The sequence below is a fragment of the Phascolarctos cinereus genome, unplaced genomic scaffold, assembly GCF_003287225.1.
Source record: "Phascolarctos cinereus isolate Bilbo 61053 unplaced genomic scaffold, phaCin_HiC Scaffold_9;HRSCAF=440, whole genome shotgun sequence".
Lineage (NCBI taxonomy): Eukaryota > Metazoa > Chordata > Mammalia > Diprotodontia > Phascolarctidae > Phascolarctos > Phascolarctos cinereus.
In genome coordinates this window covers 45544818-45566472 of record NW_027556402.1, presented here as the reverse complement: position 1 = coordinate 45566472, position 21655 = coordinate 45544818, and the positions used below count along the sequence as shown (strand labels likewise).

At 39.6% G+C, this 21655-nt stretch overlaps 1 protein-coding gene and 1 long non-coding RNA gene across 2 annotated transcripts in view; one reads left to right on the top strand and one right to left on the bottom strand.

Moving 5' to 3' along the window:
* Positions 1-2338: 2338 nt before the first annotated feature.
* GSTCD (glutathione S-transferase C-terminal domain containing) overlaps positions 2339-21655 on the bottom strand; it is a 183973-nt gene continuing 164656 nt past the window's right edge. The window contains exons 9-12 of the mRNA XM_020974741.2: positions 18736-18869; positions 15022-15052; positions 9561-9630; positions 2339-2911 (exon numbers count right to left, since the gene is read on the bottom strand). Of these exons, the coding sequence (XP_020830400.1) occupies positions 2775-2911; positions 9561-9630; positions 15022-15052; positions 18736-18869 (372 nt within the window). The 3' untranslated portion in view covers positions 2339-2774. The remainder of the gene's footprint in view (positions 2912-9560; positions 9631-15021; positions 15053-18735; positions 18870-21655) is intronic.
* Positions 15144-20291, top strand: LOC110199792 (uncharacterized). The gene is made up of 3 exons (XR_002322054.2): positions 15144-15204; positions 18448-18505; positions 20215-20291. It is a non-coding gene; the product is annotated as an uncharacterized LOC110199792 (long non-coding RNA).

Genomic DNA, 21655 nt, shown 5'->3' with positions numbered 1-21655 from the left:
GCCTGTTTGCTGCCAAGATGGCTTTCCTGGGGTGTAGCTGCTGCACAAGCTACAGTTTCTTGGAGCCACAGGTGAGAGTTGACCACCAAGTGCACACCCCAATGGTGGACGTGCAGCCCTGAAAAGGGCTCAAGGGAATCCTAAATCCTTAAGAATTAGAAATGCCATCTGAGGTCTTCTAGTTTTCTGAGGGTGCTTGGTAATCTGAGAGGAAGGGTAACGGAAACGGGAAGTTCTTAAGAGGCAACGTTCTCAAACTATAATTACTTGAAGGTCTCTTGCTCTACTACAGGGTGCAGAGGTCATCAGAATACTCCTATCGGTGGGTCAGAGCTCCCTCTCCCCTTCCATGGGCAGGGAGAGACAAGATGACAAATTACTCACTCTCCATTTTTCCAGAGTTTACCCACATCACCATTCTGTTACAATAACATGATGGACATGACACAATTGGAGAGTGGAGAGACGATAGCTTATTTCACGTTTGTCACCCTTTGGGGTCTCCCTGATGGGGTTTCCAGTCTCCGTGACTGGATTTGGGAGACACAGTCTCAGCAACAATCCATTCATAAACCATCTTTTAGGGTGGGTTTCATTCACTTATGTTGATCTTATTTATTAACTTTGGTTTTAAAACAAGGTGACATTTTCTGATCTTGTCCACAAATCCTAGATGCATGACTTATGGGACCTGTGGGATAAAGGCCTAATTGTTATTGCCCAGTTTTTCTTTTTTTTCTTCTTGAACAGCCAAAGAAATCTATAAAATGGAAGTGATTGGGAGGACAAGGCTATGGGATGGTCTTAAGCAAACCAAATGTGCAACTGTGGCTAGTATCATAGGTCTACAATCAGAAAGGATCTCATTGTACAGATGAGGAAACTAACCTCAGGGAGGGCCTTAGAGACTCGAGCTGAAGTCACACAGGTAATAAATATCAAGGGCAGGATTTGAACCCAGGTCCTCTGACTCAAGTTAGGACTCTTTCCACTTCACCATGAATCCTGTGGCTGGATCTATAAACATGTTAAAACCATGTGTTTATCAAATCAGTCAGGAAGTGAATTTCAAAAAAAAAATTGCTTTTGAGACGGGTCTCTGTCTTCAGGCAGCTGACTACATAATAAACCACACAAGATTTGGACTTATTTATCTATTTTCTTCTTCATGAGCTCTAGGGATCAAAAGTTGGCAGCTTTCCTTTGAAACACATGGTATGGTGGAAAGAATGCTGGATTTAGAGTCAGAATATCTGAGTGGTTAAAAGCTAGACTTTGCCACTAATGATTTGGAAGACCTTGGGCAAGTCACTTATAAAATGAGTTAGACTAGGTGACCTCTAAAGTCTCTCTTAGTTCTAAATTCATATTCTAATGAACATTATGATGGCTTAAAAAAATTAATTCCTTATGTGCAAGAAAAAAACACTCTGTTTTGTTCACTACACCCCCCCTTCCCCCCAAAAAAAACCCACAAAGAGATTGGAGGGCAGTGAAGTTACTCTTACCTAAAAGGGGACTACAGCACAAGCTAGAATCTGGTGAATTTGGCAGCATGGGGAAAGGTGAGGGACGTGCTATCTGCCCCTAAAACTGTGGTTAATGGGGAAAATGGGAGGGTTACAGTGCTGAGGATCAGTAAGAACAATTTCCTAAAAACACAAAAAATTATCCTCCCAAGTTACACACAAATAGGCACAGAAAAACAATCAACTGTGATTGATATCTGGCCAAGAAAATAAGGGAAATGTCAGTTACATAATGACAGAACTAATGTAACTAAAATCAATAATTCTTCTCTTCATGAATCTTTCTCTTCTGAAGTCGTGAATCCACCTCTTGGCTGATATCTCACAATTAAGTCTGAATCAATTCCAAGTTCTGTATTGGAAAATTTACACACACACACACACACACACACACACACACACACACACACTCTGCTATCTTTCCAAAAACTTTTAAATGAAGAGATTGTTACAGTGAAATTATCTGAGTGAAACTGCATAAAAATATTTTAAAAGTAGGCAAGAAAGAAGGAGTATGGCAGCCTGGAGAAGGACCTAAGTTCAAATCTTACCTCTGAGCCATTGCTGGCTATGTAGCTCTGGGCAAGTCACTGAGCCTTAGTGCTCGAGGAGCTCCTGAAGACCACAAATGCAGAGCTGGTGCCCACTTGCATGGGCAGAGGGACAGTCCTCACTAGAAGTTAACTAAATGGATAAATCGACAGATTTGGTAAAAAAAAAAAAAGAGAAGGGATAGAGGTATTTTCTCTACCAAATTAAATTGAAGAATATACATGAAAGCTCTAAATTATCACTCCACAAACTCAAAACATGATTTAATTTTTTTTATAGGGGAAATAAAATTGTTTAAAACAAAGCAAAACAAAAAGAGTAGTTTTTGTTAAAAGCCCAGCTTTACTTTTCATGTAGAGATCAGGACGACTCATAAAAAAAGGTGCAAAGTGTTCTGAGCAGCAATGTCAAATGAGTAACACCAGGAGGAAAACTTCATCCCTGCAGTCAAAGGACAGTTCTTTGAAAGACAGCTCAGTGAACGATCCTTGGCAGGCAGCTGGCACTGTTCGGGGTTCTCGCCATGAGAACCAGCAGCCGCCTAATCCAAATGCCACAAGCAGGACTTGTAAGGCTCTTCAGGCAGCCTGGCTTTGAGATGTCTGTGGGGGCTTCCCAGATTGATCAGGAGGCTCCTAATAACTAGGTTTTGATTATGATGACTAAAAAATCAAATGGGAATAGTATCTTGGCCTAAACAGGGACACCTACTATCATGTTATTTTTTGGAGAACAACTTTCAGGCTCCATGGATATCACTTGGACAGAATAGCCATGCTCTTCTGCAGCCCAGGCCCGATCCAGATCCACAAGGCACATACACTGTTTGCCTGAAACACAACAGAAAAGTGTCATGAGAAACCCTTCTTCAAAGGCATGGCAATTCTAGGTATACATAAAGGGTAGAAAATGGGTAGAATTTAACATTATTCCCAAATCCTGGATTGGGAAGACAGTACAGAGAGGATGTAGATGCCATTTCCTAAAAAAGTTCTTTTGTCTGGTTACTTTCCTGTGTAAATGTAGAGGAGAATATCGCAGAGTCATGGTTTTTGAAAGATTTATCTCTGATGCCAACTTTTGCTTGTTTAAAAGAACAGGGATATATTAATATTTTAAAGGCATCAACAATGTTAGCTTTGGTATTTTTTTAAAGTACAGTCTTCAGTCATACTTTTAAATAAAGATACATTATCTAGTATTTCCTTCTGCAATCCTCTTGAAGATAACTGAATCTGTAACACTGTGAGGTAACCTAATTCTGTTTCTGTCTATAAGATCAGTCTTAAAAAAACTCAAAGCAATTAAGATATTTTAAAAGTTGTTCTGATACACAGATTTAAGTTATATGTTCACAGACTTAGAACTGAAAGGGCCTTCAGAATGTTGAGTCCTACTCTTTTGTTTTACAGATTAGGAAACTGAGGCAGTGATTTGCCCAAGGTCACACAATTAGTATGTGTCTGAGGCAAGATTTGAACTCAAGTCTTCCTAATTCCAAGTCCAGAGCTCTAGTCACTCCAACAGCATAGTAAGTCATAAAGTACAGAGGAAACACACAGAACAAATTCCATATAAAAATAAAAGAGAGACAGAGACAACTATGACTTCCTTTATAGATTCAGCTGCTTTCAGAAGAGCCTCAGAAACTTCCCTCAGCACTCAGGATCTTTTCACTCTAGAACATCTTACCATCAGGTCGGCCCCTTCTACCATTACTGAGTTCCTAGGCCCAGGCCGGCCATGTTTGATCCCCCTCCTGGCTGTGTTTCTGACTTTTTGGACCCTGCCCCCATGCCCCTTTGCACCCCATTCAGTTCCCTTTTATGTGTTGTCTTCTCCCATTGGAACGTAAGCTCTTTGAGGGCAAGGATTGTCTTTCTTTTCGCTCACATGTATGTTAAACATATCCCCAGCATTTGGCATAGTTCCTGGTACATGATAAGTGCTTAATAAATCCTTGTTACCTTGCCTTCTAGTTCAAAAAGATGATGAAGAAAAAAAAAATTTTAAAGGTCTATGTTTGAGGACAACTCACATTTCTGACCTTGTAGTTAAAAAAAAAAACGCAATAGGATTGGGACCAGAGGTCATGGGCTTTAGCATCAGCTCTGTCATCATTACCTTTGGGACCCTGGGCAAGACAACTTCCCTGGGCTTTGGTTACTAGCTTTTTACCTGTTTCCTCAGGGAGCCCTTCCAGCTTGGAATCCACGTAACTATTTCAGGTGGATCTATGATGTTTTGTATAACATATTTTTCCTTAAAAAAAAAATCCAACTTTAAGAAGATTTACTGTAAGTTAGCAGAAAAGCTGCCACACCCCTCCCAGAAAGCCGTACTCAACTTTCATCCCAAAGCCCAGAAACCAGACTGGCAAGTACAGCAGTCAAATTCCTGTCTTTGGATATCCCCAAACGTATTTTCAGAAGTGGTTTGTAGAATAAAAGAAAACAAAACAAATGGTTTTGGGTTTTTAAGTGGTATTTTTTTAAATCTTCAACTGATCTAAGTTCAAATTATATACTATCTTCTTGGAAAAAATGTTACTGGCTACACTGAAATTTATCCAATTTTTTTTGGGGGGGGTACCAAAATATACTATTTCAGCTACAGCGGTTTTTGCTGATTAAGAAGCATTTTTATAAAACCTCTGCAAACTCAAGGAAAAGTGGAATATGTACACTCTTGCCCACTGAAAACTCCTCACTTTTTTTTCTCAGAAAAGAACAAACAACTGATCATTCGTTGAGGGTCAGGAGAAGCAAAACACAACAGTGCATCAGCATGAAGCTAGATTTGGTCTCCCTGCTACGGCAATTTTTGAAGAAAAAAAATCAACCCACATTAACCATTTAAACAATTTCAAAGGTGAAGACGGATGGCTGCAATAGTAAGATTTTCAGCAGAGTGGAGAGGCCTAACCACAAAAACAATGAAAGAGGAAATTAAGGGTAAACTGGAATTAGCGACTAGCTTTTTTCCCCCCTGTCCATGGAAATACACATTTAGGGATTCAGCGAACAAAAACTGTACATTTTGTACAGTTTAAAAAAAAAACAACCCAGAACATGCCAAAAAAAAAAAGCTTAATTGTGACTGAAGAAAAGGAAATGTCATGTAAAAGGTCAAATCCCACTTCTATCCATCTCATCTTTGTATCAACAGATGAATGTGTCATTTTTTCTCTCAAAATTTTTTAAAAACAAATCTTTGACATCTTTTGATTGTTTTTACATCACCAAAATTTCTACTAGTATCCTTTCTCTACCCCCTCATGGATAGCAATCCTATAAAACAAATAACAATTTAAAGGGGAAAAGAAAAAAAAATCAGCAAAGCTGATCAATACATTCCAAAAGTCTGAAAATATAGGCACTGCACCACACCCGTGGACCTCTGCAAAAGAGGGGGTAGGTGTGTCAATCAATTAACATTTATTAAGGGCCTACTGCATGCCAGGCACTGTGCCAAGCACTGGGGATAAAAAGAAAGGTGAAAGACCGACCGTGGTTCTCAATGACCTTGTAGTCTAATGGAGGAGACAATCTGTAAACATCCATGTACAAACAAGATACATACAGGATAAACTGGAAATAATCAACAGGAGGAAGGCACTAGCAATAAAGAATACTGTGAAAATCTTCCTGTATGAGAGGGGATTTCAGCAGGGACTCCAAGGAAGCAAAGGGAGGCCAGGAGGCAGAGATGAGGAGGGACAGCATGGGGGTATGGAGGGCAGCCCCTGCTGGCTTGAAGAGGTGGATGCGGAGGTGAGTTAAGTGCAAGAAGACTGGAAAGTGGTGGTGGTGGTGGTGGGGGCCTAGAGAAGCCACGAAGGGCTCTGAACACCAGAAATTTTTCTATCTGATTCTGGAGGTAATAGAAGTCACTGGAGTTTGTTAAATAGAGAGAGATGTGGTGTGGTAATGGAGTCGGATCAGTGCTTTAGGAGGAACAGTAGAAGGAAAGATGGACTGCAGCAGAGACTTGTGCCTATTGCAACAGTCCAGGCATCTTTGTACCGTCCTCGAAAAATGTAGAGGAAAACATCTTTTGTATGTAGAAGAAATCCTTTGGTGTGCTGTAAGCGGCCAGCCAGCCACAGTTGTGCAGGCCTGCCTTAGGGAATGCTGCTAGCGAATGGCAAAGCAACTTCCACCAAGGCCAGGAGGTTCCAGAACATCCTCCCAACCAGGATGTGGAGATCACCCAGCGCAAAAGAGGAGCCATCCTCTGGACCTCAGGCCTTCCATCTCCTGTTAAGCCTGGCCCTTGAGGGAAGTCAAAGGGGAGCAGGACTTTATTTCTGGCTGCACAGTTTCCCACCTAATCTCCAGCCTTCAGAGGGAAGAAGAGAAGTGAAATGGGATCTCCCCAGTAATTTTGTGCCTTTCATCTTGTACTGCACTTGTTTCTAGCCCAATCTCCAGGCTCTTCTGGGATGAACATCCTCACATCCAGTCATACTCTACACATCTGAGTGATTCTGAACTGCTGTAGGCCATCATCCAAATCCCATTCCCTGCCTGCCACCATCCAATTTCTTATTTCTCTACTCCTCACCCTTCTCAGGCCAAATGCCATCCACTCCTTCCATTGTGAGTCCTGAAATGCCTGCTCCATACACAACAAACTTACTTCATCCTAAGCCTTTTCCTTTCTCACTCCTTCCATCTTTTAGCTATCAATCAATCCATCAGTCACTCAACAATATGTATTAAGGGCAAAACTTACTTCTGCCCTCCAATGACACCGACTCCCTGGCCACCTCTTCCAGTACTGGCTGCCCTTTCATTCATTCCCCTTGGCTCAACAGTCAAAGTGGAGAAGTTGGGATACTCTGTGCTCCCCATTTCCAGGTTCTCCCCTTCCTCCTTCACTCAGTAACCTCTCTTCCTTTGGGGTTCGTGCAGCTCTTATCTATCACCCAATTAAAATCCTGGTGGCTGTTGCTACAGATCCCCAGACCATTTTCCTTCCTTCCTTAATGAGTTAAGTACCTGGCTCACAATTTTTCTCTCCTCCTCAACTCATGCCCTTATGCTTGGGGACTTCAACATTCACACTGACTCTCCTTCAAACATTCTTAACTACTCAGTTCCTCAACCTACCCATCTCCCATGAGCTACTCCTCCTCACCTTTACCACCCCCACAAAGGTAACCTTAACCTCAATCTTGCCATCACCCACATGTTCATAGACCTCAAAATCCCCTTATCTTACCATAATCCATTGGTTTTACACCTCTCCCTCTGTCTTTCCTCACCAAACCCTACTCTTCATCCACACTGTGACCCCCACTCCCTTGACTCCTCAGTTTTCTCCTCAGCTGTCTCCCCTGTACTAGCCACTGTCTCCTCTTTTCCCCATCTTCAACCACTGGTGAACAAGTTCATCTTTACACTGTCCTCTTGAGTCCCCAGCCTCCTTAAGATATCGTTGATTGCACCCTTCTAAGCCTCAGCCTTGGGTAACTTTCATCATCCATTGCCTCTGCTTCTACACACTTCCTACTGAATCAGGGAGAAAATCAGGCAACCATCCTGACCACTACATATATGTTACACCACTCAACTGGGCCCTCACTGATGCTAGGTAATCTTGCTATACCTCCTTAATCAATTCACTACCCCCTTTCCACAGCAGCATTTCCAAACCTCTTCATCCCTCCTCAAACCTTCCATGATTTCCCCCTCCAACTCTCTCAGCAAAGAATCTTTGCCTCATATTTTAAAGAAAAAAGTCGAGGCCATTTGCCATGAGCTCCCTCTTCTCTCTTCTTGATCTCTCACTCAGCTGCCTTCTGCCACTCTCTCCTCTTTCACCCCTCTCTCACATGAAGAAGGAGCTCTGATTCCCTTTCTCCTGAAGCATAGTGCTGTTTACAAATGCACAGCATTCTCTCAGAGGCAGTGGTCTCTCTAAGCACCAAAATCCTGCTGACGATTGTAAAGTCTCCCTTTACAGAATGTCTCTTTCTTCCCAGGAGGAGAAGCAGGGGGATGGTGTAATGGAGAACATCCTGGGTCGGGGTCAAGAAGGCCTGCCTGCACATTTGACCTCAGACACTTAACTAGCTCAACCACATACAGGGAATGATAAAAGCACCTGCCTCTCAGAATCGTTGTGAAGATTAAAGGAAATGACACTTGTAAAGCACTCAGCACAATGCCTGGCACACAGTCACAAGTAAATAAAATAAATGCTCTTTCCCTTTCTTTTCCATGGGAGCTTTCTTCAGTGGGACCCCCTTTAATCACTGAATTGAGATTTCTGCCTTTGTTGTCCCCTTTCAATGCCATTCTTCTTTCACAGAGGCCACAGTAATTATCTTCTGTTCATTGTTTGCCGCTGATTTGGTCAGGGCGGGTCATACAACCTCTCCGATCTTCTTCCTCCCTCCTTTTATGTGCTCTTCCATTCTGCACTTTTAGTCTTCCCCCAAACACTGATTCACCTCTAACCAAGATGTTGCAAGGTTTAGCCCATTGTGTTTTAGGCCTATTTCTCCACCATTATATCTTCAGTTTAATTTCTTTCACCTCTGCTTTCTTGTGTACTTTTAAAAAGAAATTTCTTAATGACCTTCTGTTGCAATTTTGTTGTTGCTGTTTTTAACTTTATAGATGTCTTTCTCCATTGGGTTTCTTTCCCTTTTTTTCTTAGGGTAATTTATTTTGTTACTTGCTTATGTCTTTCTCAGTTGCTGTATTTTTTAAACCTTTCCTGTATTTTTCTTGACTGCAGTGTCTGCAAAGCAAATGATCTCTCATTTTTTTGGTAGGAATAACTTAAAAGCCTCTTTCACTGAAATTCCATCTTTTTTCATTGATTAGGTTCAGATTTGCAGGGTATGTCACCTTGTGTATGTTGCATCTTTAACTCCTCTGTCCTTCTGTGGTTTCTGGTGGGTAAGGAACAGTTGAGTTACTTGAATTTCCTCTCTTTTACATTTGAAGGTCCTTCTCCTGGTCATTTTCAGAATTTGTTGGTTTTCACTGGAATTGGTATTGGAATGAGATAATGCATATTATAAACCACAAGTGTCTAATAAATGCCAGCTCTCAGTATCTTTTCTCTTTTTATCACTATACATTTTTTTTAAAGATTCATATACTTGCTATACAGACTTTCCCTTCATTACTCCTTTCTTTAATGTTCTTGGAGTGATCTTGGAGTTTGGTCATATAGTAGCAAAGAGATGTATTATATCTTTGTTATAAAAACTGATACAATATTTTATCATTCTTAACTCAGGATTTAAAAAAAAAAGAATGAAACCTAACAAAAGTTCATAAAGGTTGGAAGAAAAAAATGGTTATAGTTATAACATATTCTTAATTCTCAGATAAGTGCTGTGGGAAAAAGTGACCTTTAGTATCATGCTGAACCCATCTCCCCCCTATTAGTAAGTCAGTATATCACTGAGCCAACTGTGCATGAGTTTCACAAGAGCTGGTCTGTGAACATACATACCTATTAGTCTTCGTTCTTGAGGTAGCTGGACAGCTGTCTGATCTGCAAATCTGCAAAGAATCATGTGTTCCTAAAAGAAAAAAGCAACAGAGTAAGGCTTTAATTTCAGGCTTTTGTTCCAAAGAAGTTTTATTACTATTATTATTATTACTACTACTACTTAATAGTAAAGTGACAGGCAGCATGGCATAATGGAAAGCGCTGGACTTGCAGCCAAGCCCTAGGCTCAAGTCCCATCCCTGACACATCCTGGGCATCTTTGATCCTGGACAAGTGCTTTAACTTCTCTGGGCTTCTAAGCATCCAGAGAAGGTGCAGACCTGCACTGTGAGAGGGACTGTCCTCACTTTGGAGTTCCCTACACCAATGAAATCACAGGTCAGTCGCTGTCCCTGAATAGTAAGGACATACCCCTTTTGCCATTTAACACAACAAAAGTTTATACTTTTTAAAATAAAGTAAAATGTCTTCTTTTTTTCTTTTAAATTAAGATTTCTGAAAAAGTGCCAGCTTTGTGAGATGAGTGCTGGGTCATGTTTTTTTCTAGTAGACTGATCTTCAGGTGCAGCTAATGAGAAATCATCTTCTAGTCCAATCTTCTTACCTGTGGCAATCGGCCAGAATCTGAGACCAGATGAAAGCCTTGAGTAATCAAGAACTGCCCTTAGCTGCCACAACGTTCCAGGAGGGCTATGATGCAATGGTTTTTCCCCTTAAGAAAATGTTTTCTTTGAATGCCAGTAATGATAACTTAGATTTTATATCACTTTCAGTACAAAGCACATTTATATACATCGTCTCATTTTATCTGCACAGTAAGGTAGGCAGTGCAAGTTTCATTATCTTCTTTTGGTAATCAAATCAACTAAGACTCAGAGAGCTCAAAAGACTTGCCCATCGTGGCGTGGCTCCTAAGCGTCTGGGGGATCCTACCGGCCCAAATCTCGGGCCTCCGAGTCCAGCTCTTTCTACTAGACCACAGAGTAGTAATAAAGTCCCCTACAAATGGCGTCCAGGGATTTTTACCCAGTGACAGTGGGGAGAGGAAGAACTGGTGGATAATCCAGTGTTAGCTATTCCAGTTCCCAGGGATCTCCACCTGACAGCTTAATCACTGCTATATTCTCTGTTGCTTTGTCCCTTCCTTCCACCCACCCACCAATTTAGTGAAGATCTATAATTAACTCTCATTTTTCTCTTGTCCCCTACAACTTCATCTAAGTGTTTCTGTATCTTACAGAAAAAAGAATCTAATAGAAAGATTGGCAATTATTTTCTACTGTGAAAAAACTGAGCGATTCCCCTCAATGACATAATTTTAGGAGGCTTCTGGTTGCTGAAGGAGTAGAAGCCCTAACCATTTTGCCCAGCACTCTTAATTTATGTGTGGCCAGGGCCAGCAGAGACAGGAAGAGGGACAAATGAATGCTATGTAACAGCTGTTTTAGGTAGGACAGTGACATTTTCTAAGGGAACAAAACCTTCCCAACTAACAGTTGAACTGAGGATGAGTCAATATCCATCATTTGGCCTCTGAGGCACTTTGTTCATTAACGAGGAAACTAAGGCAACTATTAATTATTGCCAGGGAACATACAGTTAACTTAAATTAAAAAAAAAGATTTTTCTCCTGATTTTCATGTGCTTAAAAAATAAAAGTGAACTATAGAAATGGTCATAAGGAAGGAGTTCAAGTAAATTAGGTCTGAAAGATTTGTTTTTAAAGCCAAGTGGAGAAAAGAGAATGCTCCAAGAGAAGGGCTACATATTCAGGAAGGATAGGAGGCTAATTAACAGATGCAGAGGGAAGTCAGAACTGTTCAGAACTTTTTTCCTCTGTCAGGGAAGTTAGTTTTTGGAAAGGAAGGGACAAAACAGAAATGACTAACAGTGAGTTATTACTAAGGGTTAGTGAGGAGAAAGCAAGAGAATACTTAGCTCCTTTAATGAGTTCAAGTCATTAGTTCTTAACATTTCAGGATACAAGTGCTTAGCAAGTGCTTTATCTATCTATCTATTGCTCTATATCAAAAAAACTGACTGGCACGACTGAACTCTGCAGTGATCACTGAAAGTCTGCTAAGCATGAAAGAAATGCTTCAGAACTGGGAAGGGCAGGCAAACAGGGAAGAGACTTTCAAGCTACTGGCTAGTGAGCCTGACTTTCATTCCTAGTCAACTTCTAGAATGCATTTCTTCTGATAAAAGGATTAGCAGAATGTTCTCTCTCTCTCTGTATAAATAATTTGAGATCTCAGAAAAATATGACAATACCTTTCATTACTGTCATGTAGAAAATTCAGACAATTTTGAACTAGATGACCGTTCATTTAGATAGATTTCAAACTGGTTAGATGGCAAGATGTAAGCCATTGATGGAGGCCTGGGTCTCTGGTCTCTAGGAGACAATCTAAGCTTGGACCTATGGTACTTCACTTTTTTAAATCAACAACTTGCATAAAAGCACAGATGCTATGCTTACCAGATTTACAGATTACACAAAATTGGGAGGGATAGCTCATATACTGAAGATTAAAACTGTGAGAGATAAGAAACCATTGTTTCCATATAAGGAAATTGACAGAAAAGGTCAGAGGTTCTAGAATCAGCTAAAAGTGGATCAAATTGCTTGTTTGGTTAGGGAGGCCCTAAGCAGGACAAAGGTTAAGCTCTACTTAGAGTACACATGTGTAATAGGCTCATTAATACTAACTTCTCTGCCCAGAGGGGAGCAATAGCACAGAACTAGGCACATTTCAGATGTTAGCAGGAGGAGGGACATGTTATGAAGTGGGAGTACCAGGAAGATTGTTACTCGAAAAAGCCTGGACCGCTCCTGACTCTGGAGGGAGGCGTAGGACTGATCTAACTGTATACAGCTTGTCCCTGCTTCTGTACAGTGTGTGTGCCTGGTTCTCAAAAGGACTGTAAATAAATAAATGTCTCTTTGCTCACTTCAGTTTAAATTTTGTTTCTTAAGGGAGGAGGGAACTCCGCATGGTATGTTTCTAGGGGAGCAGTGAGTTGCTGAACCATGCTCCTCACAAAAACAAAATCTTGAGGCCTTAAATATCAAGTCTTACATGCAGGTTCAAAAAAATCACCTTCACAAATACAAGATGGGGAACACGTAGTTAAACAGTAATTTTACTAAAAAAGTTCTGGGAGCTCAATGTGGTTCAATGTTATGTTATGATATGACACTTAAGAAAGCTACTATTGTAATCTTAGGCTGTCTTAAGGCTAAGGCTAGGGAATTCTAACTCCATCAGACTACCACTGGATTACTGATTATTCACATTTGCATGCTGTATTTTAGGAAAATCATGCTAAACTGGAGAGTTCAGGAGGTTAAGATCATTAAGGTCATGTGATACAGGCATCAGTTGGGATATGTGAGAACAGCAGGGTGATAACTGAGTACTTCTGTCTGGACAGCCAGTGAAAATGCCTGGAGTCAGGAGATGAAATGTTTTGCTTGACCAGCAAGCAGGCCGGTGTCCAGCACTTTGGACAGATCTTGTGGAAGACTAATTGAAAGATAAAGACTGACTATCAGGGATAGGGAACCTGACACCTCAAGGCCACATGTGACCTTCTAGGTCCTCAAGTCCAGGAATCCAAAGGCCCACACATGAGGACCTAGAGGGCCACATGTGGCCTTGAGGTCTCAGGTTCCCCACCCCTGGACTAGATATACTAGATAGTATAGTCACAAAGGAAAAGTAAGAAGGGAGGAGACATGATCTGTACCACAGGAGGGTCACCCATATCAATAAGGTCACAGATAGGTGACTGAAGTAACTTTGCCTTTAGTGGTCATTCATGGAAATTCTGGGTTGTGATCCTGAGAGCAGATCCAGTGCTAGTCCAAAGGCCCAGAATGTGCTCCCTCTTCATCTCTGTCTCCTGGTTTGCTCCAGGCCTCAGAAAAAATCCTGCCTATGAGAAGACTGTTTCAATCTCCCTCTCTGCTCATCCCTTCTCTCAGCTGATTATCTCCAATTTATTCTGTACATGTTTGAATGGCTATTTTCAAGTTGTCTCCCCAAAGGCCAGTGAGCTCCTTCAGAACTTCAGATGACCTCTCTTTGTATCCCTAGAGCATAACACATTTTATGGCAAACATGAGATACTTCATAAATGCTTACTGACTGACTGACTTTAATGGATCAATATTGACTTGGAGGGAGTTGTCTAGTGAAGTACATGAGAGACCTGTCCTGTTCAAAGTTTTGACCAGTGACTTGGATGACAAATCAAAGGTTCTTAAAGACACAAAGATAGGAGGGATAGTTAACGCCCTGTAGGACAGATTCAGGTTCCAATGCTAAACTCAAATCACAAAGTGTTAAGACACAATAAACGCTAAAAGTTTCTATTTAAAATGAGACTGTCAGTTTTAAATCTATATGCATAACATAAGAGACCTAACACTGGAAGGGATCTCTGAAGTCACCTAGCCCAGAGGTGTCAAGCACTTGGCCACATGTGTCCACAACACCCCCAAGTAGGGCCTAAACCAGATCAAAATGTAATTTGGAAACATTTAACAAAATAAATAAAAATACAACAGAACACATGTTAACATGTGGTTTTCTAAGGCATTCTGCAGCCTACAGGGATCCAATCCATTTCTACCTGAGTTTGACACCACTAAACTAGACTAACCTCCCATTTTAATTATAATTTTGCAGCAAAATTAATAAAGGAAAATCTCAAAGGATCACAAGAAATTGTTTTTAGAAAAAGGGGATTTCTTCACCACATTATGATGCCAATCTATTTGAATGTATCATAAATCCAATAATTAGATAAATAAGATATAAATTACATCACAGAAGACATTAATAAAGAGTGATGATGGCAAAGTAAGCTTATGCTCTATCCATCAATCAGTAAGCATCTGTTAAGTACCTACTATGTGCCACAGACTGTGCCTGAAACACAAAGACAAAAGGGAAACAGTCATTGTCCTTGAGGAACTTGAATTCCCTTGGTGGAAACAATCTGTATGTGTACAAATGCATATAAAATAAACACAAGATAAATAAAAAGCGATGGGGGAGAGGGGGGTGCTACCTGGGCTGAGTTTGGAAAGGAACTTGGATTTCTAAGAGGTGAAGGTGGCGAGTCTGGGCCTTTCAGGAATGAGGGAAAGACAAGAAGATGGAAGAAGGAACGCCTAAAGAACAGCAATTTACTGTCTCTGACAGCACTGAGTGTCACTGCCACACCAACACATTTGTTAGCTGCAATCTGGATCAGACTGCCACGATTCAGAATTGCCATGTAACAGTCCAACATTCTGCATTTTAATAACTTTAAAAACACTGACACATTGAACTATTCGTAATTAAAACCAAAAAGCAAATTATTCACTCCACTACAAACGTGATAGGGGAGAACTTAAAGAAGCTTATACAAAGAAAATATGACACCTTCCTGGATTATGTATTACCTTGTAGGATAAAACTTCCTTGAATGGTTCACTGAAACAGAAAAAGTAATCAGTCATTACTTTATAACAGAAAATGCTAATTAAGAAACAGTTTTCAATGACTAAATTCCAAAGAAATAACTGACTTATCTGAACAGTTTACATGAGTAAATCTAACTGTTAGAATCTTCTTCTCTAACATGGGTAAGGTATAGCATGCTAAGTATCTAATTTATTTTAATGTATTTCTTTTGTGGGTTGTCTTTGTTTTACCTTTTTCGTAGGCATTTACATTTTTTTAAAAGAACTACAATTTTTAAAATGGTTTTAAATTTTCACTATGCGCCAGTCCAAGAAGTCATAGCTACAGGCCAGTAATTCAGGCAGAGGTAATACCCAGAGGCACTAATCCTCTTGCTATCTCAACTCACCTGGTACTTTCGGTGTGAAATTGAGGGCTTCTCCCTACTTGTTCTAGGTATGCAACAGTATTTACTTGTGCATTTCTGAGCTGATGTGACCTTCAGCATGATTCTCCTGAAAATGATGAGAATCTTTTGTTTGGGTTGAAACTAAGTTTTCCCAAAACACCCCAAGGGAATAGAAGAAGAAATTTTAGTGACAATTTTCAGGAAGCTCTGCTGAGTACTACCTTTAACTTACAAATTTACTGATAACTAGAGAACACAGATAGTCATTCTTGTGTATGTATAAATTCATGAGGTGGTTATAAATTTCCTGAGAAGCTTTAAATATGCATGCATTTATAATTATGCACAGTATTTAAGAGAAAACGAAACAGTAAGTACTCATATCATTGAAATAGGATTCTACTTCTCGGTCTTTAATTCTCTTTCTACTTGTTGAGATGTGTGGCTACAGATCAAACACGAGGGATGAAGAGAAAAAAGCCATTTTATGACTTACTGACTTATAAGGATTACACGAAGTTCAGTGAAAAACATGTTACACTTGCTGTCAAAGGCCCTGGGTTTGATCCTGGCACTGCTTACTATCAGTATGCAATCACACAGCTGGCCGGCATTGTAAATAGAGCACTGGGCTTGGATTCAGGAAGTTCTGTTGCTGTTCGGTCATTTGGGGTTTTCTTGGCCAAGATACTGGAGTGGTTTGCCCTTTTCTTCTCTAGATCATTTTACATATGAGGAAACTGAGGCAAACAGGACTAAGTGACTTGCCCAGGGTCACACACTCACCTCAGACATCTGATAGCTGTGTGACGCAGGGCAAGTCACTTAACCTCCTCAACTGTAAAACGGAGCTATAACACCACCTACTTCCCAGGATTGTTGTGAGGGTCAAATGAGATAATCATTGTGAAGTGCTTAGGGTAGTGCCTGGCACATGGTAGGTGCTATATAAATGTTAGCAATTGCTGCTGCTGCTACTACTTCTACTAGTTACTATTTGAGCAATTAACTTGATGTATTTAGGCCTCAGTTTAGTCATCTGTCAAATGAGAGGAATGGATCAGATGACCTCTAGTTTCCCTTTAAGATTTTTTAAGAAAATGTCACATGTCACTACTTTTGTGGCTGATTTTAGTTTGCTGAATCACAGAACAGAATTTAACAAACTGTCACATTTTGGTATAAAAAATTATAGATCAAATTTATTTTGTGATGTAAGGTTACAAAGCATTTTCTTTTTGAAAGACCTGTGGAGAAGACCGTGTATTAATGTGCCCCTTTGGCTGATAAGCAAACTAAAGTGCTTTTCCAAGGGTCACACAGGTGGCCTATCAGAGTGTCAGAGGCAGGATTTCAAACTAGGTTTTCTCCTTCATTCCTTGGGGGGGGGGAGGTGCGCGCGCGTGTGTGTGTGTGTGTGTGTGTGTGTGTGTGTGTGTGTGTGCGTGCTGGGGTTAAGGTTGGGTGGGAGGAGATGAAGTAGGGAGAGTTCCTCTCTTCTCAGTTTGGGATCCAAGTACTTAACAAACTGGCTCTTTGGAGTTGAGGGTGTCATGAATGGGTCCTGGCATTTTTCCAGGTATCTTGAAAGGTCACTTGAGCCTTAACCTAAGGACCCACTGAATCATTTTTCTGTGTCTCCCTCAGAGATGCAGAAATGCTCAGGCTGGAAATCATCCACGATTCTGACTAGAAGCTTTAAGTTACAGACAAACTGCCAATCAATCTTCAATCAGGAAAGGAAGTTTCCACATTATAATTCTTTACACTGATTAAATCAGGTCAGGACTAAAAACAAAATAAAGAAAAAAGAAAAAGATCTCCTCCTTTGCCTGGTCATATCACTTTCCATTCTGTACTTTTTTTTTTTTGGTGGTGGGAATTTATATCCATTTAGAATTTGTGACAAAATATCTTAAGATGCTTGGTGTTGCTGTTTTCAGTCTGCTGGGAATATCTGTTTCTAGATGTTCTAGTCTACTCCATTGATGAAATGGAGAGTTTTTTTTCTTAAAAACTAGTATCAGATAATAATTACAACCTTGTAGTTTGGTTTGAAATCTGACAGTGCCAACTGTCTCTTCTTTCCACTTTTTCCCCCATTGATGCTCTTGACCTTTTGGTAATTTGAGTGAATTTTATTATTATTTTCTTTAATTCTGGAAAGTATCCTTTTAGCAATTTTTCTGGTATAGCATTAAATCTGTATTGTAGTTTTAGTAGTATTATAATACTGATTATGTTGGTACAGCCTAACTGTGAACAATGAATACTCCAATTATTGAACTGGTCCTGCTGAGTGCCTTGGCAAGTAAATAACCAAACAGAATGCATCTTAAATGGAATTCTTCCTCCTATCTATTCCTCTGGGTTTTAATAGTGTTATAAAGAACAGTTTTGGGGTTGTATTTTTACCCTGCTATTCTACCAAAATTGATGGTTTGGGGGGGGTCATATTTTGTATCCTGCTATTTTACTGAAATTATTATCTTAAGTTTTCATTGTCTCTCTAATGTTCCCTAAATTAATCCTCACATCATCTTTTAATTTAATTTTTCTCAATGAATAAAATCAACTTTCTCTTCCTTCCACTTTCTCCTATACTTCCCACTGGGGGAAAAACCAACATAAAAACAAAATACTTTCAACATGTACGCATAGTGAAGCAAAACAAATTTTGGCACCAGTCACATTCAGGAAATATTTGTTTAAATCTGCACCCTGAAGTTGTCACCTCCCTAATGGGAGCTGGACAGCAGCCTCATTATCTTTAAATAGGAATAATTTTGTTCTTCTTCGCCAGCCCTTATTTCTTCAATGAGTTTATCTTGTTTTATTCTTACAGCTAGTATTTAGCATTTCTAGCTAGTTCTAGGTCAAATACTATAGAGACAGTAGGCCTTCATTTTACCCTTGACCATACTGGGAAAGCTTCTGATGTCTATCTGTTTACAAATAATATTAGCTCTTGGTTTGAGGTATATACATCTAAGCCTTTTCAATTATTCCTTTTCAGGCAAGAACAATACAAATGAAATAACAATAAAAGAACTGCTTCAAATTCCACTGTGCAGGTACTTTTCTTTTTTTTAAAGGCGGGACAAGGATGGTGAATTAATAACTGGCTGCCAATTATTTTTTGGTTCTAAATTTAAATAGGAATGATTTCCAGCAAACTAAGTCCCCATTCCTCAATTCGAGAGACAGCTTTTTAAAAATAAATTAACAAAAAATAAATAAAATATAAATAAAGAAGTAAATATGCCCCAGGCTTTCTTATTTGACCTTGGATTCCCAAACTTACCTTCGTGGAAATGTAAACTTCAGGGTGTTTTGAATGAAACCATAACAGCAAGGGCATGTAACAAAGGCAGCCTGAGCCTTGGTACAATGTTCAATTACCATGTCTGTGGCCACTCCACAAGCATGTAAAGCCACCTAGGAAACAAAACCAAACCTTAGCGATATGTTCATTGTTCTCTTATAGGGCTAATTTTATGATATCTTGATTACATAGGAATAATTTCCATTTCATCAAGAAGATTTATAATTTCTAGAAGCGAGGACTGACCTCTCAGGAAGCTCCAGGCCTCTAAACATTTTCACTATTCATTAAATATTTCCTATTATAAACATCCCGAAGGACACCTTTTAAATGATATAATCATGCCAAATATGTTATCGTGAAGCAGATAGATGATGTAGTGGATAAGGGTGCTGGACTTGGGATTAAGAAGACCCGAGTTTAAATTTTGCCTCAGACACTCACTGACTTCAACCCTGGCCAGATCACTTAACATATCAATCTGTTTACTTATCTATAAGATGAGGAGCATAATAGCATATACCTTAACCAGTTGTTGTGAAGATATAATGAAATAATATTTATAAAATGCTTTGTAAACCTTAATGGGCTGCAGCCTTTTGACTGAGTCCAAGTTTTGCAGAACAAATCCTTTTATTAAGGGGATTTGTTCTGTGAAGTTTGGATTTAGTCAAAGAGCTTCACTTGAGGACCTAGAGGGCCACATGTAGCCTCGAGGCTGCAGGTTCCCCACCCCTGGGCTAAAGAAATCATCATCATCATCATCTTGATTTATTCACATTAATGAGGAAAATCCACCAAGCTGAAAGATTACAACTTTCCAAGATCAGCAAGTAGCTGCCACAAGAACAACTCATTTGCTTATGATTATGATTTAAGTTATAACTTAATCATAGTTAATAACTTAATCAAGTTAACTTATGATTATAAACATATATTACTTTCTCCTGTACATAAAAATATATATTACAAGACTCTTGTGAGGTAGATATTATCCCCGTTTTGTAAATGAGGAAACTGAGGTCCAGAGAGGCTTAAGTGGCTGGTAATTAGCAGAGTCAGGATGTACGTCCACTTCTCCTGGGTCTGAGTGCACGGCTCTTTTTATCATACCACACTTTCCTACTTGCCCCAGATCCTTTGTGCAAAATTCAGTCACTTGGAACCAAGAAAGCAAGCAAGCATGAAAGTTATTTTTTGTCACTTGAAAAAACTTGAGAAAGTTCTTGAGGAAGAAAAGCTAAAATTGCAGTGTACAAACTAGTAATCTCACTAACTGTAAATTTCAATGCAATTTATGAAATATTTTAGAGGAATTTGTTGAAAAAAAGGCACAAATAATACCTAGGTATAGATCTCATATAACTAGAGCCTTCATTTTTGTTATTGCTGATAACCAGTGAAAGGAAAACCACATTCTGACCATTGTTTTCTGTTCCATTTGTTTTCATGGCATAGGTTTCATTTGAGGGTCTTTAGCTCCGTCCATCCAGATAATGTGTAGTGGAGAAAAAGTGTAATTATGAGAGTGAATTTGGAAAAATAATCTGCTATGGAGAAGAACGAATCCTGAAGACGCTGAAAACCCCAAAGGATTGTAGCTATCTTACAGAGCAAGCCGATGTGATACAGAAAACTCTTGCTCTCCATTTCATTTTAGTTGCCGATACACAAAATATGAATCCTGTATAAACCCTGGACCAAGTTTTTCTCACTCGCAATTTTGCTTTTTATTGTTTAAACTCTAACTAACTTTAAAGGGAAGTCAGAATACACAGACAGAGGAGACTTTCTGGAAATGTCTTGTTGGAAAATAATACTGAGCTAATGTTTCTTCAAGAAGATGTATCCATGTGTACCTGTGTGTATGTAAGTGGGGGTGTATGTGGATTTCTACTGGTCATCTGGAACCACGAAATGTCCAAAACTGAACTCATCATCTTTCCCCTGCCCCAACCCTTCCCTCTTCCCCACTTTTCCATTACTGCAGAGGGCGCCACCATGCTTTCCCTCACCCAGGCCTGCAAGCTAGGTGTCTTATTTTCAACCCCTACTCTCTCTCACCCCTACATTCAATCAGATGCCAAGTCCTATCATTTCTACCTTTGTAATATCTCTTGTAGTTGTCCTTTTCTCTCTCCTTGCACTGTCACCATGCTTGTGCAGGCCCTCAACACCTCATGCTTGGACCGCTGCAACTCCCTGCCTCAACTGTGTCCTCATTCCAGCTCATTCTCCACACACATGTCAAAGTGATCTTCCTGAAGTAACTGAAAACTGTAGCCAGCTGACTCCTCTAATATGCTCTTGTCTCCTCCAGGCACACATTCTGTTTTTGAAGTGGAGCAATGAGTTTGTTTACTTAGTTTGAACAGCATAACAGAAGAATAAGAACTTCTTGTACAAATGATCCAAGACCTACAGAGGTTTTTGTTCTATTGAACCTGGAGCCAATTCCCACCATCCTCAAAGTATAGTGGTCCAAGGAAAGCAGGAGAGCAACCTTAGTTTAATGATTTTTTGAAAGCAAATCACATTCAGACTCCATGTAAAATAAAATTAGAAAAGCACACTACTGAATGACAGCAATGAAAAATTAAAAGAGCATTAAAAAATATAAAAAAAAATATAAAAAAAGACCCCACTACTGTAATTCTAGGATGTTGTGGGCTGAATTAGGAATACACAAACTTTCAGAAATTAAACACAGTCACAAATAAATATATATGTGGCAGAAGCTGGCTCATCTAAGTTCTGAGAGATGACCTAATTAAGTGTGTGTATGGTTCTGCTGAAAGGATCTGAAGGCAAATTTTAAAATGTAATAGCTAAAAGAATGAATAAAATGTTGTTGCTTCAAAGGTGCAGGCTATAATTTCCTTCATCAAACTTGTTACAT